This window comes from Mytilus galloprovincialis, chromosome 2 (genome assembly GCF_965363235.1).
Source record: "Mytilus galloprovincialis chromosome 2, xbMytGall1.hap1.1, whole genome shotgun sequence".
NCBI lineage: Eukaryota > Metazoa > Mollusca > Bivalvia > Mytilida > Mytilidae > Mytilus > Mytilus galloprovincialis.
In genome coordinates, this window is record NC_134839.1 from 104,124,402 (window position 1) to 104,149,678 (window position 25,277).

The following is a 25,277-nucleotide window of genomic DNA, read 5'->3' on the forward strand; positions in this document are numbered from 1 at the left end:
TAGTCCTGTTTTGTTTTTTTTTTTAATTTGCACGAAATAATAGAAATAGCGTAAAGCAAGCAACAATCAATCATTAGACATAACATAAAAATATCAAATATTCCACAAATCTCATCAAAAACAGGGTAACTCTCATATTGTAACTGACATATCCACTTTAGAGTAAGTGCTGTATTATCGATCACACAAATTATGTTGGGTAATTATCTAATTTTGATGTCTATTTATGTAATTATTGTATAATAATAAGAAATTTTGTTAATTTATTACAAAATGTTGTGCCAATTTTTAATAGCATATCACAGATAAAATTCTTCAAGAGTTAGCAAAAACCTGAAGATATGATAAAACATGTAAATGAAGTATTGCACGCCGGTGTTTTCTTTTCTGGGAGGATGCAAATACTGATAAAAATACGTCAGAGATGATTCTTATCAGATTTCAAAATTTAACATGATATAAATGGTCGAATGGAAAAATTTAAACACATAGCAGAAGTAAGTGAGGTAAGAAATGTTATTTTATTATAGCTTATTAAATAATGGTTTGATATTGTTGATGATCTAACTTTTGAAGTTTTTATGAAACTTTAATCGGGAACAGATTAAGAACCTCACTTATTCTTAGTCAAAATTAGGGTTTATTGAGAATAAAGATATAATAGAAGCTATAAATAATCCGTGACTCTTTAATTTCCCTAGCAAGCACAGTTTGTTTTTGTACGCGTGTAATCATCTAGTGCACATGCTGAAAAGAGTTTCCCCTATCTTGACCCATACCGAACATCAGTACATTAATAATTCCCCCTTTCATCCTAAATTCATTTATTGGTTTCTTATTTACATTTTTCTTTAAAAGTATTTTGCACTTGAACTGATTTTTTTTTTGGCACAGCCAGTCATATTTTCAAAAGAAGTATTTAGCCTTACTTGAAATTTCTATAAATTCCGTTGCCTAGTCATTTCACTCGTTGGACTTATTGTGATGCCGCCCTAAACAGTCGTTAATGTGGGCAGTGTTCTAATTGCAAATATTCCCATATATATATATATATACCTTCTCAATTTATTTCCTAATGTTATATGCAAAAAGCAAGCAGGGGGTGATAGTACACCGTTGAAAATCTGGGTCATGATTTTGAGATACAGTTAAGTAATTTGGTCTAGTGAAAAATTGCAAACAATTAGTATGTGTAAAGCTGTCAAACTGAATTCAAGTCCCCTCAACATAAGTTTTGAAGCAGATAAAGTATTTTTTAACAGCAAGTTTCATTAAGATAATGTTAATGTCAGCTTTTCCCTAATTTCGGGACCTTTATTTGTTGACAGATTATTTGATTATGTTGATGGTTTGATTGACTGCCGTTGACATTTTAATCACTTTAATGCATGATTGTTGAAATGATATGGATAAAAACATTTTGTGCAATTCATTGCAGTCGATTGCTTACGCAGTTTGGAATATTGCATATGCAATCCTTCTACTATTGTGCATTAAAAATTAAAACATGGAAGTTGAGATCACAAATTATCATTGCATAACAGTTGTAGTTCTGTGCTTATTATGACCTAATTGTGTTGTTCTCTGCTTGTTGACTGTCATAATATATTATGTTATTTTGCTATAGCATTATGTTTGCTTCTGCAATAAAATATTCATATATTCATTTATTAACAAACAAAGGATTACTGGATTTCATGTGTCGTCAACAGCAATGAATTAATGGACTATACTTGATATTAACATTATATTAAAAATTCCATTCAGAACTATTTTCCTCGTAAATGTGACAGCAATTATATGCCTATAATTTTATTGGAGTAAATAGTAAACGATTGTAACCTGTTTTAAAGCAGAAAACATAAATATGGCCATTGTTTTTCTTTTTTGAATTGTGTCTCATTTTGTCATATCTGGGTCGTTAATGAAGGCCTTACGTACGTTCATCTATAATGTATATATAGATAACTTTGAGGTACGATTTTGCATTATTGAAGGCCTTACGAAGTCCTACAGCTGTTTACATTTCCTTCCAGGTGAATAGCGTCTCATTGGCAATCAGACCTCATTTCGTTTTCACGAGTCGTAAACTTTTACACAGACACGTATTAGTATGAAAAAGAGCCGACGTGGCCACACTTAATAATATTTGTGTTTGCCCAAACCCTACCCAAAAGTTGAAATTGTAGGTAGGTAGTTAGGCATTTGTTTTTTGTTAGACAAAGAAAATTAAAGCGTCAAATGTGTTTAAGTCTCCATGCCTATCTGAACAAAAAACAACTTTTCCACATCAGGACAATAAAAGATTTTGAGTAGGCAGCTATTGTTTGGTTAGGTAGGGTTAGGGCAACAAATAATCTTTTCGTGGCCTGGGATATACGCGAGCGAGACAACAAGCCAACGACAAAACAAATGATTTGATAGAGGGAAGCATAAGTCTTCAACAAAAGAAAGGTGTCTACTCAATATGTCATGCAGAGTTGATGTTTTGTCTCTTGGTAAAACAATTTAGTGCTCTGTTTTTTACTTTAAGAGCACAACTCAAAAAAGAGCTAGGAAGTTTCCTCTTCATGAATAGTATCGTCCAAAACCCAATTGTAGATTGTGGAATACAACAGTTGATTATGCACATATATATTTTTACAAATTTTGGAGATAGATTATAATTAATTCGCTGATTATCAACCATGCCTGAATAATCTGAAAGCCAACATTAATCAATCGATCATACACGCGAAAATGTTATAAAGCAACAAGTACGTTAAATAATAGCAATGTTTTAACGAACAAATGTTTATTATACATTTCAGGTTACTGAATATGAAAGATATGCGATTTTCTTCAAACCATTGTCAATGCGTAGTTTATCATAACAGCCACTTATGTGTTTAATTGAAGTTTAAAGGAGAAGTAAAGGAGGATTTTGTGTTTTAACCATTCTATAAGAAAATGATGTCGAACTTCACCGACTTGATCAGTAATTATACGGATTATTTTGGACCATTTCAGACTGGATTATTTGGAACTTGGTTGATTATTATAATTATAACTTCAATAATAGGAAATGTGATGGTTATAATTGTAATACTTCGAGACAGTAACATGAGAGCAGCTAAAAATGGCACCAATTTATTTTTATTCAACTTAGCTATTTCTGATATGATGGTCGGAATTTGCATGGCACCGGTGTCTTTGAATACACTTATTTACGAAAAATGGCAGTTTCCACAATGGTTTTGTAGTATGAATAGTTTTCTAAATTCTGTATTTTTGTCGTTATCCATTCATACTCTGATGTATATTAGCATCCACAAATATTTCTCATTGAAAAGGCACTCAAATGGAGACCGAACATTTATTTCTCGAAAAATATGTGTGTTAATGATAGTTGCAGCTTGGTTATGGGGGATCATGTTAGGAGTCGCTGCGGTATCTGGACTCAGTAAAGCAGTCTATAGACAAAAGAAACTTCAATGTGGTCCGATGTACCCATATGTCAACATCCCAAAAGATTCAATTCTGTTTTTCGCTAATTTTACAATAAATATCTTGCTACCAATTGTGATCATGGGAATTACATATAGAAAAATATTTACAATTCTCCATCAGTCTGCTATCTTTCGACGGAATTCCGCCACTAGCACAGAAGATATTTTTTCTGATGACAAACGTGTTATTATCACTCTGATTCTTGTGTTGGGAGTATTCATTGTATGCTGGTTACCTTATGTTGTTTATATATTCTTGGCTTTGATGTTAGAGGACAAAAATGATATTCCATCATACATAAATCCGTTGGTAAGTAAGCTATGTAATGATAATTGTGTAAATAAAAAAAAAACAATGGCACTCGAACAACAATAGAACACTCTAATGACATCTATATGTCAACATTCCGATTTCCTTGATAGACAATTGTCCTAATTATACATGTTATTAACGGTGCGATTCTTAAGAGCGCTTTTACTAAGTGCAACGTTTTAAAAAGCTGTTGATAAGTACGAAGATTGATATATATATATATATATATATATAATTTTTTATGAGAATTTCTATGAAGATATAAAAAAAGATGTGGTTTGATTGCTAATGAGACAACCATTATCAATGAAATAGCATTAATAAGACAAACGTTTTTCGGATCTTCATTTTGGTTTCTATATATATATATATATATATATACTTATTGTACATATTGTAGTAATTCACACGTTTTGTAATTTTAGGTAAACAAATTCCCTTATTTACGAAGGCCCGTTTATTATTATATTGGAATTAAATAACTCTACTTGATATCAACCGATATTCAATTCACATTCGTTATGAAACCTATAACTCTCAATACATTTTTTATCACATATGAACGTTACAATATCTACTCAATCTTCTTGGAATGTTATTTTTAAATCTTTGTATTGAAGAAGAAACACAAGATATAAGTGCTATTGCATTAGCATGATGTACTGACACAAGAAAAGCTTTTTGGATCTAAATTATTGCTTATCATTATATGAAAACTTCACAAGTACTTCAAGTACAAAACTTCACAAATACTTCACGTACATACGTGTTGCTGCTTCAATGGCTCTTGTATTATTATGTTTAACGAAAGCTCACACAGTTTAAATTTTGAAACCAAGAATTCAACTAATAAATTTGAAAAGCAGATCCGATACGCAATATACATATTTTAACATTATAAAGTAGTCAAAAGAGGAAAGCTTTTTAGAGATACAGTTTTCAACAAACTTAGTCCTAACATTAAATTATCCATTAAACCTGTCAATTGTATAATATCAAATGAGATAAACAATCAATTTGACCTTTATTACAAACAGTGTCGGGTTCAGTATCTTTTCAAATGGGAATGAGGTCTTACGAATAACATAGGATTTCAACCTTCTATAAAGCGTCTATAATAAGGAATGTCAAACAATAAAACCAAAATGTATATTGCAATGGAAGGCTTTATTCAAACGTATGTCTAACTTATTAAAGCTATAATAAATTTACAACTACTTTTACAAAGCTAAATGAGTAAAAAACATTATGGAGAATGTGTCCATGGGACACAAATGATGCCTCCGCATGCATATAACATTATAAAGGGACATAACTCAAGAAGAGTAAAATGGAGGCTACCTAAATTATTAGTTTATGATCTGAATTTATTGGTAATAACCGTTGTGTTTAAGTTTCATAACATTTGAGTTAGGCAAATTCAAGTTCAGAGATTTCAGCAATTTATCCATTTGTAAAGGGACATACCTCTAGATCTGTTTGAGTGAATTCATTAAATTCAAATTTGATCTGTGTTATGTGGTAATTAATAAGCTTTGGTATAAGTTTAATAACATTTGGTTGAGGCAAACTAAAGTAAGAGAAAGGAAACGAAAAATTCAGCATTTTTTTCAATTTGTAAAGGGACAAAACTGTAGAACGACTAAAGTAACGCCACCAAAATTTAATAACTTGATCTGTATATTGTGTTAATACGCATTGTGTATAAGTTTCATAACATTTGATTGAGGCTATCTTAACTAAAAAAAAAAAACGGAAACAAAAAAATCATTTAAAAAAAAAAATTTCAATTGCAAAGGGGCATAACTCCATAACAGTTAAAGTGATGCCACCAACATTCAAACTTGATCTTTTAAGTGGTAATAACCACTGTGTATAAGTTTCATAACATTTATATGAGGCAAACTTATGTTGGAGAACGGATACCAACTTTGGGACGGACAAAGGTAAAGTTTAATGCCCCTTCCGCTACTGCGGGGGCATACAGATATATTTATCGTGTTGGTATTAATTCGGACACTTGGATTGTTGGCCTCAGAACGGAAATGACTTATTGGTTTAAGCAAGGGACATTTGATTCGGTGGGCTTAATACGGAAACTTGAATTATTGATTTCTGTTCGAATAATTGACCTATTGGTTCTAGAACTGTTCTAAGTACTGTCAGAATCAGTTGTAGGTAGAACTGACTAAATCAGTTCTAGGTAGAACTGTCAGGATCAGTTCTAGGGTAGAACTGTCTAAAACTGTTCTAGGTAGAACTGTCCAAATCAGTTTTAAACGTAGAACTGTCAGCAAAACTGACTAAACCAGTCAGGACTGTAGAACAGTTTCTTAAAACTTATAAATCAATTCTAGCCGTAGAATTTATAAATCAATTTTAGCCGTAGGATTTATAAATCAATTCTAGCCGTAGAATTTATAAATCGATTCTAGCCGCAGAACTGTTCTAGAAGTAGAACTGTCTAAAACTGTTCTAGGGTAGAACTGTCAGGATCAGTTCTAGGTAGAGCTGTCCAAATCAGTTCTAGGTAGAACTGACCAAATCAGTTCTAGGTAGAACTGTCTAAATCAGTTCTAGGTAGAACTGACCAAATCAGTTCTAGGTTAGAACTGTTCTAGCTAGAACTGATTAAAAGGTGTCAGGCTGACAGTTCTACGTACTGTCCTAGAACAGTTCTCCTGACATATTCTGACAGATTTAATGAGAGGTTAGAAGTGATTTCCACTGTAAGTCCACTATGGGCGTCAAGTTGGTTACCTATTCCCTATTCCCTATTCGTTACCTATTCCCTATTCCCTATTCGTTGCCTATTCGTTACCTATTCCCTATTCGTTACCTATTCGTTACCTATTCCCTATTCCCTATTCGTTACCTATTCGTTACCTATTCCCTATTCCCTATTCGTTGCCTATTCGTTACCTATTCCCTATTCCCTATTCGTTACCTATTCGTTACCTATTCCCTATTCGTTACCTATTCGTTACTTATTTGATTTTTAATATCCTTCCCCCTTTTTAATTATGGCATGGAATAGTTTAATATGGCTGCCGTTACCATGGAAACGGCACAATTGTGAAAAAAATGAGCTTTTGGTTTTTGGTGAAGTGTTTGGATATGCTTCAACTCAGAATCATCATATTTTAAAACAATGTAGGTGCCCACTATATACAGGTGTTGGATGATTTTGGCGATCATTGGAACTACTATGTTGCCATGGAAACTACACCAAAATTTTCAAAATTCTAAAAATGCTCAAAACTTCATGAAACTTCACAGTAATGATGAGCAACATTGGAGTTGGAATTTCCAAAATAGGTCTTGTTACCATGGAAACAATGCAAAAAGGTTAAAAATTTCAAAAATAAGAATTTTCCGCAAACTGGATGAAACTTTACAGGAATGGTAACTGGCATAGGCAGAGTTGGATTTTGAAGTTAGAATTTTCAAAATGGCCGCCGTAACTATGGAAACAGCAAAAATATCAAAAATTCAAAATGTTCAAACTTAATGAAACTTTGCAAAAATGTTACTAGACATCTGTAGATGCTCTCTTTGACTTTGGAATTGTCAAAATGGCTGTCGCTCACCTGGTAATAGGGGGAAGGGGTGCCTTCCGTTATTGCTAGCAATTACAAATCTAGTTGTTAATAGTCTTACATATGGTAATAGTTCTGAATTGGTTGAGGTAAAATGATCTTTTTATGACCTATTTATATGTGTTTGTGCTCAACCGACCCTTTTACTTCATGTTCGATACGCATTTGTTCCTTACTTGTTTTTTATACGTTCTACCTTTTAACTGCTTTATGTCCGTATGTTTGAAGATGGTTCGACGGGATGAAATCACCGTGTTAGCGCTTGCGTAAAAACGAAGATGTGGTATGATTGCCAATGAGACAACACTCCACATTAGACCAAAATGACACAGAAATTATCAACTATAGTTCACTGTACGGCCTTCAACAATGAGCATAGCCCAAACCGTGTAGTCACCTATAAAAGGCCCAGACATGACAACCTCATACAATTCAAACAACAAAACTGACGGCCGTATTTCATATACAAAAAAATAAACGGAAATATGTAACACAAAAACAAACGATAACTACTTAATTTCAGGCTCTTGTCTAGGGACAGGCACATACTTACATAATGTGGTAGAGTTAAACATGTAAGCAGGGTGTACATCGTTTCGGAGCATGCTATTACCTTGTTTAATTCTTTCAATCACTCACTTATAATTCGCTTATAATACGTGTATCTTACGTTGCACCTTTTAAAACATGATTTTCAATTGTTTTGTTGTCTCTGGTGGAAGATTTGGGCTCTTAGAGGTGATATAACTCTATAAGTGCATTTGTATCCGTTCCAGCGGTCGGATAATACCCTGTTAAATATTCGTTACTAATTCGCTTTTAAAAAGTTTGTTGTACGTTGCACCTTTTAGAAAAGGATTTCCAATTGTGTTCATATCTCTGGTGGTAATAATGTGTTCTTATAGATGAAATACCCGTATAAGCGCATATGTACTCGTTCCAGCGATCGGTTAATACCCTGTTACCTATTCGTTACCTATTCACTTATAGTACGTTTGTTGTACGTTGCACCTTTTAGAAAAGGATTTTCAATTAAATTCATATCTCTGATGGTAACAATATGTTCTTAGAGATGAAATGACCCCATTAGAGCGCATGTACCCGTTCCAGCGCTCGGTAAATAACCTGTTACCTATTCGTTACTTATTCGCTTTTAATGCGCGGGGTATACGGTGCACCTTGAAATAAATCGTTTTTTAATTGTGTTCAGGTCTCTGGTGGTAAGAATGTGTTCTTAGAGATGAAATGACCCTATTAGCGCGCATGTATCCGTTCCAGCGCTCGGTTAATACCCTGTTATCCATTCGTTACCTATTCGTTACCTATTCGCTTATAATACATTTTTTTTTATACGTTTCACCTGTTAGAAAAGGATTTTCAATTATGTCCATGTCTCAGGTGGTAACAATGTGTTCTTAGAGATGAAATTACCCTATTAGCGCTCATGTACCCGTTTCAGTGCTCGGTAAATAATCTTGTTACCTATTCGTTACCTATTTGCTTTTAATGCGCGGGATATACGCTGCAACTTGAAATAAATCGTGTTTTAATTGTGTTCATGTCTCAGGTGGTAACAATGTGTTCTTAGAGATGAAATGACCCCATTAGAGCGCATGTACCCGTTCCAGCGCTCAGTAAATAACCTGTTACCTATTCGTTACCTATTCGCTTTTAATGCGCGGAGTATACGGTGCACCTTGAAATAAATCGTTTTTTAATTGTGTTCAGGTCTCTGGTGGTAAGAATGTGTTCTTAGAGATGAAATGACCCTATTAGCGCGCATGTACCCGTTCCAGCGCTCGGTTAATACCCTGTTATCCATTCGTTACCTATTCGTTACCTATTCGCTTATAATACATTTTTTTATACGTTTCACCTGTTAGAAAAGGATTTTCAATTATGTCCATGTCTCAGGTGGTAACAATGTGTTCTTAGAGATGAAATTACCCTATTAGCGCTCATGTACCCGTTCCAGTGCTCGGTAAATAATCTTGTTACCTATTCGTTACCTATTCGCTTTTAATGCGCGGGGTATACGCTGCAACTTGAAATAAATCGTGTTTTAATTGTGTTCATGTCTCAGGTGGTAACAATGTGTTCTTAGAGATGAAATGACCCCATTAGAGCGCATGTACCCGTTCCAGCGCTCGGTAAATAACCTGTTACCTATTCGTTACTTATTCGCTTTTAATGCGCGGGGTATACGGTGCACCTTGAAATAAATCGTTTTTTAATTGTGTTCAGGTCTCTGGTGGTAAGAATGTGTTCTTAGAGATGAAATGACCCTATTAGCGCGCATGTACCCGTTCCAGCGCTCGGTTAATACCCTGTTACCTATTCGTTACCTATTCGTTACCTATTCGCTTATAATACATTTTTTTATACGTTGCACCTGTTAGAAAAGGATTTTCAATTATGTCCAGGTCTCAGACGGTAACAATGTGTTCTTAGAGATGAAATGACCCCATTAGAGCGCATGTACCCGTTCCAGCGCTCGGTAAATAACCTGTTACCTATTCGCTTTTAATGCGCGGGGTATACGGTGCACCTTGAAATAAATCGTTTTTTAATTGTGTTCATGTCTGGTGGTAACAATGTGTTCTTAGAGATGAAATTACCCTATTAGCGCGCATGTACCCGTTCCAGCGCTCGGTTAATACCCTGTTACCTATTCGTTACCTATTCGTTACCTATTCGCTTATAATACATTTTTTTATACGTTTCACCTGTTAGAAAAGGATTTTCAATTATGTCCATGTCTCAGGTGGTAACAATGTGTTCTTAGAGATGAAATGACCCCATTAGAGCGCATGTACCCGTTCCAGCGCTCGGTAAATAACCTGTTACCTATTCGTTACCTATTCGCTTTTAATGCGCGGGGTATACGCTGCACCTTGAAATAAATCGTGTTTTAATTGTGTTCATGTCTGGTGGTAACAATGTGTTCTTAGAGATGAAATGACCCCATTAGAGCGCATGTACCCGTTCCAGCGCTCGGTAAATAACCTGTTACCTATTCGTTACTTATTCGCTTTTAATGCGCGGGGTATACGGTGCACCTTGAAATAAATCGTTTTTTAATTGTGTTCAGGTCTCTGGTGGTAAGAATGTGTTCTTAGAGATGAAATTACCCTATTAGCGCGCATGTACCCGTTCCAGCGCTCGGCTAATACCCTGTTACCTATTCGTTACCTATTCGTTACCTATTCGCTGATAATACATTTTTTTATACGTTTCACCTGTTAGAAAAGGATTTTCAATTATGTCCATGTCTCAGGTGGTAACAATGTGTTCTTAGAGATGAAATGACCCCATTAGAGCGCATGTACCCGTTCCAGCGCTCGGTAAATAACCTGTTACCTATTCGTTACCTATTCGCTTTTAATGCGCGGGTTATACGCTGCAACTTGAAATAAATCGTGTTTTAATTGTGTTCATGTCTGGTGGTAACAATGTGTTCTTAGAGATGAAATGACCCCATTAGAGTGCATGTACCCGTTCCAGCGCTCGGTAAATAACCTGTTACCTATTCGTTACCTATTCGCTTTTAATGCGCGGGGTATACGGTGCACCTTGAAATAAATCGTTTTTTAATTGTGTTCAGGTCTCTGGTGGTAAGAATGTGTTCTTAGAGATGAAATGACCCTATTAGCGCGCATGTACCCGTTCCAGCGCTCGGTTAATACCCTGTTACCTATTCGTTACCTATTCGCATATAATACATTTTTTCATACGTTTCAACTGTTAGAAAAGGATTTTCAATTATGTCCATGTCTCAGGTGGTAACAATGTGTTCTTAGAGATGAAATTACCCTATTAGCGCTCATGTACCCGTTCCACCAGTGACATGAACACAATTAAAAAAGGTTTATTTCAAGGTGCAACGTATACCTCGTGCATTCAAAGCAAATAAGGAACGAATAAGAAGCAGGGTATTAACTGAGCGCTGGAACGACTACATATGCGCTAATAGGGGTATTTCATCTAAAAGAACACATTATTACCACCAGAGATATGAACTGAATTAAAAATCCTTTTCTAAAAGATGCAACGTACAACAAACGTAATATAAGTGAATAGGTAACGAATAGGTAACAGGGTATTTATCGAGCGCTGGAACGGGTACATGCACGCTAATAGGGTCATTTCATCTCTAAGAACACATTGTTACCACCAGAGACATGGAGACAATTAAAAATCCTTTTCTAAAAGGTGCAACATACAACAAAAGTATTATAAGTGAATAGGTAACGAATAGGTAACGAATAGGTAACAGGGTATTCAGCGAGCGCTGGAACGGGTACATGCGCGCTAATAGGGTAATTTCATCTCTAAGAACACATTGTTACCACAAGAGACATGGAGACAATTAAAAATCCTTTTCTAAAAGGTGCAACATACAACAAACGTATTATAAGTGAATAGGTAACGAATAGGTAACGAATAGGTAATAGGGTATTAAACGAGCGCTGGAACGGGTTCATGCGCTCTAATAGGGTCATTTCATCTCTAAGAACACATTGTTACCACCAGAGACATGAACACAATTAAAAAACGATTTATTTCAAGGTGCAACGTATACCTCGTGCATTAAAAGCAAATAAGGAACGAATAAGAAGCAGGGTATTAACTGAGCGCTGGAACGAGTACATACGCGCAAATAGGGGTATTTCATCTAAAAGAACACATTATTACCACCAGAGATATGAACTGAATTAAAAATCCTTTTCTAAAAGGTGCAACGTACAACAAACGTATTATAAGTGAATAGGTAACGAATAGGTAACATGGTATTTATCGAGCGCTGGAACGGGTACATGCGCGCTAATAGGGTCATTTCATCTCTAAGAACACATTGTTACCACCAGAGACACGGACACCATTGAAAATCCTTTTCTGAAAGGTGCAACGTACAACAAACCTATTATAAGTGAATAGGTAACGAATAGGTAACAGGGTATTTACCGAGCGCTGGAACGGTTACATGCGCGCTAATAGGGTAATTTCATATCTAAGAACACATTGTTACCACAAAAGACATGGAGACAATTAAAAATCCTTTTCTAAAAGGTGCAACATACAACAAACGTATTATAAGTGAATAGGTAACGAATAGGTAACAGGGTATTAAACGAGCGCTGGAACGGGTTCATGCGCTCTAATAGGGTCATTTCATCTCTAAGAACACATTGTTACCACCAGAGACCTGAACACAATTAAAAAAACGATTTATTTCCAGGTGCAACGTATACCTCGTGCATTAAAAGCAAATAAGGAACGAATAAGTAGCAGGGTATTAACTGAGCGCTGGAACGAGTACATACGCGCTAATAGGGGTATTTCATCTAAAAGAACACATTATTACCACCAGAGATATGAACTGAATTAAAAATCCTTTTCTAAAAGGTGCAACGTACAACAAACGTATTATAAGTGAATAGGTAACGAATAGGTAACATGGTATTTATCGAGCGCTGGAACGGGTACATGCGCTTATAGGGTCATTTCATCTCTAAGAACACATTGTTACCACCAGAGACACGGACACCATTGAAAATCCTTTTTTGAAAGGTGCAACGTACAACAAACGTATTATAAGTGAATAGGTAACAAATAGGTAACGAATAGGTAACAGGGTATTAAGCGAGCGCTGGAACGGTTTCATGCGCTTCAATAGAGTCATTTCATCTCTAAGAACACATTGTTACCACCAGAGACATGAACACAATTAAAAAAACGATTTATTTCAAGGTGCAACGTATACCTCGTGCATTAAAAGCAAATAAGGAACGAATAAGTAGCAGGGTATTAACTGAGGCTGGAACGAGTACATACGCGCTAATAGTGGTATTTCATCTAAAAGAACACATTATTACCACCAGAGATATGAACTGAATTAAAAATCCTTTTCTAAAAGGTGCAACGTACAACAAACGTATTATAAGTGAATAGGTAACGAATAGGTAACAGGGTATTTATCGAGCGCTGGAACGGGTACATACGCGCTAATAGGATCATTTCATCTCTAAGAACACATTGTTACCACCAGAGACACGGACACCATTGAAAATCCTTTTTTTGAAAGGTGCAACGTACAACAAACGTATTATAAGTGAATAGGTAACGAATAGGTAACAGGGTATAAAGCGAGCGCTGGAACGGGTACATGCGTGCTAATAGAGTCATTTCATCTCTAAGAACACATTGTTACCACCAGAGACATGGGCACAATTGAAAAACGATTTATTTCAAGGTGCAGCGTATAACCCGCGCATTAAAAGCGAATAGGGAACTCATCAGTAACAGGGTATTATCCGAGCGCTGGAACGAGTGCATACGCGCTAATAGGGGTATTTCATCTAAAAGAACACATTATTACCACCAGAGATATGAACTGAATTAAAAATCCTTTTCTAACAGGTGCAACGTATAAAAAAATGTATTATAAGCGAATAGGTAACGAATAGGTAACAGGGTATTAACCGAGCGCTGGAACAGGTACATGAGCGCTAATAGGGTAATTTCATCTCTAAGAACACATTGTTACCACCTGAGACATGGACATAATTGAAAATCCTTTTCTAACAGGTGAAACGTATAAAAAAATGTATTATAAGCGAATAGGTAACGAATAGGTAACGAATAGGTAACGAATAGGTAACAGGGTATTAACCGAGCGCTGGAACGGGTACATGCGCCCTAATAGGGTCATTTCATCTCTAAGGACACATTCTTACCACTAGAGACCTGAACACAATTAAAAAACGATTTATTTCAAAGTGCACCGTATACCACGCGCATTGAAAGCGAATAAGTAACGAATAGGTAACAGGTTATTTACCGAGCGCTGGAACGGGTACATGCGCTTTAATGGGGTCATTTCATCTCTAAGAACACATTGTTACTACCAGACATGAACACAATTAAAACACGATTTATTTCAAGGTGCAGCGTATACCCCGCGCATTAAAAGCGAATAGGTAACGAATAGGTAACAGGTTATTTACCGACCGCTGGAACGGGTACATGCGCTCTAATGGGGTCATTTCATCTCTAAGAACACATTGTTACCACCTGAGACATGGACATAATTGAAAATCCTTTTCTAACAGGTGAAACGTATAAAAAAATGTATTATAAGCGAATAGGTAACGAATAGGTAACGAATAGGTAACAGGGTATTAGCCGAGCGCTGGAACGGGTACATGCGCGCTAATAGGGTCATTTCATCTCTAAGAACACATTCTTACTACCAGAGACCTGAACACAATTAAAAAACGATTTATTTCAAGGTGCACCGTATACCCTGCGCATTAAAAGCGAATAAGTAACGAATAGGTAACAGGTTATTTACCGAGCGCTGGAACGGGTACATGCGCTCTAATGGGGTCATTTCATCTCTAAGAACACATTGTTACCACCAGACATGAACACAATTAAAACACGATTTATTTCAAGGTGCAGCGTAAACCCCGCGCATTAAAAGCGAATAGGTAACGAATAGGTAACAGGTTATTTACCGAGCGCTGGAACGGGTACATGCGCTCTAATGGGGTCATTTCATCTCTAAGAACACATTGTTACCACCTGAGACATGGACATAATTGAAAATTCTTTTCTAACAGGTGAAACGTATAAAAAAAATGTATTATAAGCGAATAGGTAACGAATAGGTAACGAATAGGTAACAGGGTATTAACCGAGCGCTGGGACGGGTACATGCGCGCTAATAGGGTAATTTCATCTCTAAGAACACATTCTTACCACCAGAGACCTGAACACAATTAAAAAACGATTTATTTCAAGGTGCACCGTATACCCCGCGCATTAAAAGCGAATAGGTAACGAATAGGTAACAGGTCATTTACCGAGCGCTGGAACGGGTACATGCGCTCTAATGGGGTCATTTCATCTCTAAGAACACATTGTTACCACCTGAGACATGAACACAATTAAAACACGATTTATTTCAAGTTGCAGCGTATACCCCGCGCATTAAAAGCGAATAGGTAACGAATAGGTAACAAGATTATTTACCCAGCACTGGAACGGGTACATGAGCGCTAATAGGGTAATTTCATCTCTAAGAACACATTGTTACCACCTGAGACATGGACATAATTGAAAATCCTTTTCTAACAGGTGAAACGTATAAAAAAATGTATTATAAGCGAATAGGTAACGAATAGGTAACGAATAGGTAACAGGGTATTAACCGAGCGCTGGAACGGGTACATGCGCGCTAATAGGGTCATTTCATCTCTAAGAACACATTCTTACTACCAGAGACCTGAACACAATTAAAAAACGATTTATTTCAAGGTGCACCGTATACCCCGCGCATTAAAAGCGAATAGGTAATGAATAGGTAACAGGTTATTTACCGAGCGCTGCAACGGGTACATGCGCTCTAATGGGGTCATTTCATCTCTAAGAATACATTGTTACCATCAGAGATATGAATTTAATTGAAAATCCTTTTCTAAAAGGTGCAACGTACAACAAACGTACTATAAGTGAATAGGTAACGAATAGGTAACGAATAGGTAACAGGGTATTAACCGATCGCTGGAACGAGTACATATGCGCTTATAGGGGTATTTCATCTATAAGAACACATTATTACAACCAGAGATATGAACACAATTGGAAATCCTTTTCTAAAAGGTGCAACGTACAACAAACTTTTTAAAAGCGAATTAGTAACGAATATTTAACAGGGTATTATCCGACCGCTGGAACGGATACAAATGCACTTATAGAGTTATATCACCTCTAAGAGCCCAAATCTTCCACCAGAGACAACAAAACAATTGAAAATCATGTTTTAAAAGGTGCAACGTAAGATACACGTATTATAAGCGAATTATAAGCGAGTGATGGAACGAATTAAACAAGGTAATAGCATGCTCCGAAACGATGTACACCCTGCTTACATGTTTAACTCTACCACATTATGTAAGTATGTGCCTGTCCCTAGACAAGAGCCTGAAATTAAGTAGTTATCGTTTGTTTTTGTGTTACATATTTCCGTTTATTTTTTTGTATATGAAATACAGCCGTCAGTTTTGTTGTTTGAATTGTATGAGGTTGTCATGTCTGGGCCTTTTATAGGTGACTACACGGTTTGGGCTATGCTCATTGTTGAAGGCCGTACAGTGAACTATAGTTGATAATTTCTGTGTCATTTTGGTCTAATGTGGAGTGTTGTCTCATTGGCAATCATACCACATCTTCGTTTTTACGCAAGCGCTAACACGGTGATTTCATCCCGTCGAACCAAGATCCATCTTCAAACATACGGACATAAAGCAGTTAAAAGGTAGAAGGTATAAAAAACAAGTAAGGAACAAATGCGTATCGAACATGAAGTAAAAGGGTCGGTTGAGCACAAACACATATAAATAGGTCATAAAAAGATCATTTTACCTCAACCAATTCAGAACTATTACCATATGTAAGACTATTAACAACTAGATTTGTAATTGCTAGCAATAACGGAAGGCACCCCTTCCCCCTATTACCAGGTGAGCGACAGCCATTTTGACAATTCCAAAGTCAAAGAGAGCATCTACAGATGTCTAGTAACATTTTTGCAAAGTTTCATTAAGTTTGAACTTTTTGAATTTTTGATATTTTTGCTGTTTCCATGGTTACGGCGGCCATTTTGAAAATTCTAACTTCAAAATCCAACTCTGCCTATGCCAGTTACCATTCCTGTAAAGTTTCATCCAGTTTGCGGAAAATTCTTATTTTTGAAATTTTTGACCTTTTTGCATTGTTTCCATGGTAACAAGACCTATTTTGGAAATTCCAACTCCAATGTTGCTCATCATTACTGTGAAGTTTCATGAAGTTTTGAGCATTTTTAGAATTTTGAAAATTTTGGTGTAGTTTCCATGGCAACATAGTAGTTCCAATGATCGCCAAAATCATCCAACACCTGTATATAGTGGGCACCTACATTGTTTTAAAATATGATGATTCTGAGTTGAAGCATATCCAAACAGTTCACCAAAAACCAAAAGCTCATTTTTTTCACAATTGTGCCGTTTCCATGGTAACGGCAGCCATATTAAACTATTCCATGCCATAATTAAAAAGGGGGAAGGATATTAAAAATCAAATAAGTAACGAATAGGTAACGAATAGGGAATAGGGAATAGGTAACGAATAGGTAACGAATAGGGAATAGGTAACGAATAGGCAACGAATAGGGAATAGGGAATAGGTAACGAATAGGTAACGAATAGGGAATAGGGAATAGGTAACGAATAGGTAACGAATAGGGAATAGGGAATAGGTAACGAATAGGCAACGAATAGGGAATAGGGAATAGGTAACGAATAGGGAATAGGGAATAGGTAACCAACTTGACGCCCATAAGTCCACTTGCATTGCTCGGAAGGACACAAGACTTAATGTTCTCATAACGGACGCTTGACGCATTGGTCTCAGTACCAACACTTGGATGTGTATGTCTCTATACGGATTACTTAACTGTTTATCTCAGCAATGTACAACAGATTGTCTGAGGGCTTAAACTTGACTTGTTGAATTTCAGTACGGATTCTGATTCTGAATGGACAATGAAGCACTATTTTATGAGTCGGGGAGTTGTAATTATAATATTATTGATATATATATCCCCTCTACGTAAAGAAATGCCATAGGTTACGTTACAATTACAATTTCCACTAGTTTAGAATTGTGTTTATTATAAAACATACATTTCAATGGTATGACTTTAAATAGTTTTATAGTATCAACTTATTTCGAGTATACATTTTTTGGAAAAAGAATAGTTGTCTCAGTCTTGCGAAATCTGTAATTGCCTTTATTGATAACATTTTGTTTGTGTATAATGATAACATTTATTGTATATATATATACTGATCAGCATCCTATTTACCTTGACATTTTAACAAAACGACGTCCTACATTGTATATCATTAGTGCAAACATCTCTAAATAAATAATTCAACAAGTACGTCAACTAAAATAATAATAAACAAACACGAATTAAGAAGTTATTTAAAATGGGACTAGGAAACAAATTCATTTTACTATATCCCCAAACTGCGCACAATCCATATTTATGTAAATTTACCTTTTACCGATGTTATAAGGGGGCGGAGTCTGGTCTGCATAGAATTTAAATAATACCTTTTTTTTTTCTTTTTTTTTAATATTGCACGGTTTCTTTATGAATACAGTCTTGTAGCTGCTCATCGTATTAGCTACACAGATCTCTTCATATTTCTCTTGGTATATAACAGTATTTACATCGACTTTTAATTTTAGAGCATTACTAAATGTTTTCCTCGATTTTTTCATAATTAGCTGCATTGGTAATCGTATGTTTCGTGTACATATAACATTCATTAGTCATATTGTTTATGTTGTTATACTCTGTAATACCGACTAAACTCAATTAAATGCCTTTGCCCGTTTTGATTCACCGCCTATCAAAAAATGACATTTCACGCTTACAAAACGATGGAAGTATTTTTTTTTGTATTCCCAATTTTGCTAAGATCAGTATGGAACAAATGGATTTAAACTATTTGTGAACCTACTTGTAGTGATAGGTATAACTAAGTGTGGTTCTGAAATTGAGACTATTATTCTACATGTTTATAATTTTACGTAACGTCTCGGTTTTGAATGGAGAACTTAAATAAATAATAATAAAATAATTATAAACAAGCTGTATTAAGATTCGGCATAGTATATAAAACAAGGAAATACCATCTTTAAAGCGACATAAACGGTACAATAACAATACAATATAAAGAAAAAACCAAAACAAGCATGTAATTATAAGTGTCATGAAAGTATAAACTGAAGCACTATAATTAAGCATGGTTAATAAACAGATTTATCAGTGTATTAAGATAAGGTTTTAAAGCTATAATATCAGAGATTATATGTACAATTCAAATTTTTCATATATGCCTTTTCCTGATTTTTTCTTATCGATTGGTATTATATTTGCTGCAAAAAATGCCTCGTTAAATGGTCAAAACTATATAAAATAAATGTGTGAAAAATTTGCCAATTTATCAAATTTTGTAAGAGAGCAATCATTGCGCTTTAAAACATTCAGTTGTTGACTTTACGACAAATATTTGTTCATGTGTTGATTTGAATACATTGGATAATTAATAGCAACACCTTAAAGTTGAAAATCTCACCACATGATATTTTAGTTGACTGTATGTCAAAACACTCACTCACTCATCCTCTTCGTGCCTGTCAGCACATAAGGCCTCAACCAGTACTCGCCACATTTGCTTGTCTTTCGCCTTCTTCTCAATCTCCTTCCAGGTTTTCCCAAGGTCTTTCATCTTTGATTGTACCATTCTGCGCGAGGTCTCTTTTGGCCTCCCTCCGTCTACCATCATCTGTCCATCGCAAAGCAATCTTTGTGATATCCTCATTTCTTTTCCTCAATACATGGCCAATCCAACGCCATCTCTTCCTTTTAAAAACCGTCTCAATACAGCACTGATTGGTTTTATGGTAAAGGTCTTTGTAAGAAACAGTATTGGGCTAGAATATCTTACAGATTTTCCTCCAGCAGGTGTTATGGAATGAGGAGATCTTTTTCATGTCTAATTGGATAATCCTCCAGCATTCTGTCCCATATAGAAGGACTGACTTCACGTTGCTGGTGTATATTCTTATCTTTGTTTTCAGACTGATTGACCTTCTCTTCCATATGGGCTGTAATTGGCAGAATGCATATCTGGCTTTGCTTATTCTGGCTCTTATATCTTTTGCTGTTCCATTGGTGTTACTTAGCATGCTTCCAAGATATGTAAAGTCCTCAACCTCTAATATGATGTTATTCCCCCAAGTACACTGGTTGTATCGTGTTTCTGTTGATGTTCATAAGCTTTGTCTTCTTCTCATTATAGTCAGTCCTATACTTTGTGCTGTTTCTTTCAGTCTGGTGGTTTTGTTTTTCAAGTTGTTCCTTTTCTGGAAAGTAGACAGATATCATCAGCAAAATCCAAATCCTCAAGAAAAGAATTCATGGTCCATCTGATGCCTGTGATTTCATTTCCCAATGTTGTTCTCATACACCAATTTTTTGCTGTAATGAATAAGATATGAGATATTACACACCCTTGTCGTACTCCAGATGTTACTTGGAACCATTCTGAAAAATATGATGAATACGTCCTCTACCTGATCTAAATCTTGTCTACTCTTTTCTCAGTATTTCATCTATAGCATCATCTATCCTATTTAAAAGTACTCTCAGTAGTATCTTGCTTGGTACTGACAGCAAAGTTATACCACGCCAGTTGTTGCAGTCACTTTGGTCTCCTTTCTTGAGTTGTTTGATTATAAGACCCTTTGCCCAATCATTGGGAATAGTGTCATGCCTCCAGATGTGTATAAACAGTTCATAAAACATGATTGTGCTAGTTTCTAGGTCTGCTTTAAGCATTTCAGCTATTATTGTATCTAAGTCAGGTGATTTCCCGTTCTTCAGTCTGAGTATTGTCTTCCTGATCTTATCTCTTGATACTTCCCCAATATCTATGTCTAGTTCCATTCCAAACTGTTCTATAACTGGAACATCTCCCTGGTGTTCTGCGTTCAATGTTTCTTTAAAGTGTTCTGTCCGCCTTTCCAGTTGTTGACTTACTTTACCATCCTTGGACTTATATGGTACAATGGAGCTTGTGTGTTTACCACTTAGTTCTTTCGTGATTTTATAAACAGTGCTTAGTTCTCCTTTAGAAGCAGCTGTCTCTGCTTCTTTACCAAGTGTCTCTAGGTATATTGCCTTATCTGCTTTTGCTCTACATTTTACTTCTTTGTCTTTGACTGACTATTCTTTCCTAAGGGTAGCTTGGATTCGTTCTGATTTTGTGCTGTTTAGTTTTGTCTTTATGTCTTTTCTCTGCTAATGCTAATCCAGGCCTCACGGTCATAAAACTTTCGAGTATGATTTTTGTACTCAGACTCAAAAATCAACCAATCAAATTGCTGGATTTCATGTTTCGAGCATGATTTTTGTGCTCCGAGCACTGAGCATAGTGTTATGCCTTCAAGGCCTATTGTCATCACTTATCCATTTCTTCCTTTCACGTTTTCGGAGTCCTAGAGTGTTTCTAGATGTTTCTTTAAACACATTTTAAATCCTACTCCTTCCCTGTTGTAAGCTTTCTACAGTGCTTGACTCATTTTCTTGAAGGTTTTCTAACACTTGAGATCTGTTTCTGAACTCGATTTTAAATTTCTTCAGAATTTCAGGTGGTTTTAGTTTGACTGTGTCGAATATTTCCCTCCTGTTGGTTCTATTCTTTACTGCTTTTCTTAGCTTCAGTCTAATTTTACCACAAATCACTACCACAGTCTGCTCCTCATATCTCTCACGTCACAAAGTGAGTTTTTCCATCTACCGTTTATTATCAAATGATTTATCTGGTTTTTGTCACGACCATTTGGGGAGTTCCAAGTGATTTTATGGATGTTTTTGTGTAGGAAAAGTGTACCTCCAATAACAAGGTCGTTATCTCCACAAAAGTCGACAAGTAGTTCTCCATTTTCGTTTATAGTGCCAAGTCCATGTTTGCCCATTACTCCTTCTCTATCAAAGTATGTCAATAGTTATCAAAAGTACCAGGATTATAATTAAGTACGCCAGACGCGCGTTTTGTCTACATGATATAATAAAGAAGATGTGGTATGATTGCCAATGAGACAACTATCCACAAAAGACCAAAATAAGACTCATCAGTGACGCTCATATCAAAATATTTATAAAGCCAAACTAGTACAAAGTTCAAGAGGATATAGGATCAAAAATTCCAAAAAGTTGTGCCAAGTACGGCTAAGGTAATCTATGCCTGGGATAGGAAAATCGTTAGTTTTTCGAAAAATTCAAAGTTTAGTAAACAGGAAATTTATAAAAATGACCACATTATTGATATTCATGTCAACACGTGTCAAAACAGTCTTTTTCATAACTGTTTTTATTCACCACTACAATTGCTTGAAATTTATCGGGATTTTCAAAAATACAGTTAAATTCAAAATAATCTATTACATGCATGCAATGCTACCATTATTCAGAATTTAGGTATCCGAATTTTGTGGAATTAATGTCTAATAGATATTTATGTCTTTTTCAGGCTTACTGTTCTGGATTTACAAACAGTATATGTAACCCGGTTATATACGCCTTCCGATTTAAAGACTTCAGAAAAGGATACAAACAGATTTTACAAAGGTCGTCCTGTATGAGTACCAGAGGTATATGTCATGTAAACATTGCACCTGGTTTAAATATTGCATACGTCTAGGGAAACTATAATAGACCCCGAAATCACAATTCAAACGAGAAACTAACGGTCTAATTAATGTATAAAAAATTAACGAAACAAAAATATGTTACACAGCAACAAACGACGACCACTGAATTATAGGGTCCTGACTCGGGACAGGCACATAAATACATAATGTGATGGGGGTTGAATATGTTAGATGAAATCCTACATCCCAACCTCTAGCCTGGGTCAGTTGTGTATCAGTGTAACATAAGTACGAACTATAAAAATCAGTTTAAAAAGTCGTAACTCATCAGAAGGATACATATAAAAATACATCTAACAAAAACAGATTGGACGTGGGCGGGTACTTGTGTATCCCAACAACAAAAGACTCTTAAAACAAATCTGAGAGTGTTCATAGCTACTGAAAGCTAGTTTAAAGCTAATCAGAATTAATATATAAAAAAAACAAGCATCTAAGACTAAATTTCAATTTCAACAGTCAAAACAAGAGATGACCTTGCGCAATACCAAGATACAGGAATCGACAGATTGTAGATCCATGAAAATGCATATGTATATAACAATAATATATGGTTCGATTTTAATTAACTGATAACAATATCAATATAAATAAAAACAATATTCATTGATCTAATTACCAATGCTTAATTAGTTACCTTTTAGAAAAAGTTTATTTCATTGATCGATAAGTTTACCAGGGACGATAAACAACATCTCCGTAAAAATGAGGATGTGCTGTCCTGTTTGAAATAAGTCTTCTACAGGTTCAACTAAACCTTAAAACCAAATCTTTATATCTATGAGAGTTGTGAAAAAAACACCATAAAATTGTGCCAAAGGAACATTACCATCCACAAAAGAAAAATTAACGATAGGGAACGAAAAATCGACCCTTTTGTCGCAAATTTTAGTCAAGAGTTTACCTTGTAAGATACACAATTTATTTGTTGTCTTAGCTAATGACCATTTAAATGATGATGTTATACTGATTTGGTTATTAATGTGCTTTCAGATTTAAGAATGATTGAACTTAGGGAATCTAGAAGACCCTCACAGAACTTGATATGTGTAGGAACGTAACTGCAATAAAAGAATAAAATTATAGACTAAATGAAAATTATCATTTTTTTTACAATTATTGTAATAGAAAAAGAGATAGTTATTATTGAAATTTGAATCTTGTTATATTCATATTTTCTTTCGCTTATTAAATCTAAACAAGTGGTGACAAAACCATGACCAGAGATCAGATTCAATTGTAAAATAATCATGCTCAAATTATAATAAATTAGAAATTAGTACACATGTATCATTATTAAAGAATTTTAGTCAATGACTATGTAAGAAAGTATACGTGACTAGTTGTATTATTAAACCGTCAGCAGCACAAATAGAAAAATTATAAATGCTGGTTTTCGTAGCCAACATTTCAAAACTAATCATTCATCTGATATTGACTGATATTTTGTTATGTTTTGAAGCTGTGCTATTTGATAGTGCTATCTGATCAACTTTTCTGTAATTTATTTAACAAAGATAATCAGTGATATAATAAACATCTGTAACATGTTATGATGAGTAAGACATGTTATGAAGATGTTGGATGTTTTAAGGTTACATAATGACGACTGTGTTTTGCCTTCTTCACAGAACGATGTATGTTTCAGATACACTTACAAGCCAAAGGTCAAACACATCTTGTGCAGTACAAATTCTTCACAGTTTTAAATGGTATAATCAGCCACTGTCAGGGTTGTAACATAAACATTTTTACAGTTCAGTTGGTAGCTTTGAAATAATTATTAAACCAAGGTTCAAACTGCCTCATGAATTTGATCTTTAGTTAGATTGTTTTGCTTTGTAAGGAGGTCCCTTTGTTCAATTAGCTTTTAAATATAGAAAAGCAGTGATGATGCACCAAAAATGTATAAATGTTATTTTTAACGTCCTTTATGTACTTTTACACATACATTGTATTAGGCATTACACAAATTTATGATTTTCCCTAATTGCTTATTAGTATTTATTCTGAATACGTTCGAAGTGTGATGAATGTATATGAGTCTTTATTCTAAATCCATTAGATGTATACTTAGTCTTAAATAACATGACTTATTTATTACTTGTCATTCATTTTTACGCTCAGTTCAGTTCATACAATAAACGAGTACTCTTAGACTAGTACTTTATGTCTTTATGTTAATTGTTAATTGAATCTGACGAGTCAAGCCATTTCCAACTGAATTATCTTCGTGTGATCTTATGTTGAGCTGATACACCACTGTCCCAGTATAGTTGTAGGGTTGAGCGATCAGATACATTTTGAACAACTCCGCCACATTCTATATATCTGTCTTGTGCGCGTCTGGCGTATAAAATTATAATCCTGGTACCTTTGATAACTACATGTATTTGTCATCAACCAGGAGCTTCTAATTTAGTGGTAGTGTGTTGCTTTACAATTTGATGTGTTCTTTTCGGTTTCCATGCTTACTCACGTGTCTTGAAAGCATCGTTTGTTAATACAACTTGTACGTGACCTAACCTATATTTATTAATA

At 35.2% G+C, this 25,277-nt stretch overlaps 1 protein-coding gene across 1 annotated transcript; it reads left to right on the forward strand.

Annotated features, from left to right (window-relative positions):
• The first annotated feature begins 351 nt into the window (after positions 1-351).
• Positions 352-24,895, forward strand: LOC143065215 (neuropeptide CCHamide-1 receptor-like). Its single transcript, XM_076238645.1, has 4 exons — positions 352-506; positions 2,811-3,798; positions 22,556-22,676; positions 23,730-24,895. Exons 2-4 carry the CDS (start codon positions 2,950-2,952, stop codon positions 23,795-23,797), a joined length of 1,038 nt encoding a protein of 345 aa, XP_076094760.1. The 5' UTR covers positions 352-506; positions 2,811-2,949; the 3' UTR covers positions 23,798-24,895.
• The last annotated feature ends 382 nt before the right edge of the window (positions 24,896-25,277 follow it).

Bases quoted from the DNA above. Each gene is read 5' to 3' on its own strand.
- LOC143065215 (XM_076238645.1), top strand. From the start codon at position 2,950: ATGATGTCGAACTTCACCGACTTGATCAGTAATTATACGGATTATTTT. The intron at 3,799-22,555 runs GTAAGTAAGCTA...TGTCTTTTTCAG, and splicing joins CATCATACATAAATCCGTTG to GCTTACTGTTCTGGATTTAC. The intron at 22,677-23,729 runs GTATATGTCATG...ATGTGCTTTCAG, and splicing joins GTCCTGTATGAGTACCAGAG to ATTTAAGAATGATTGAACTT.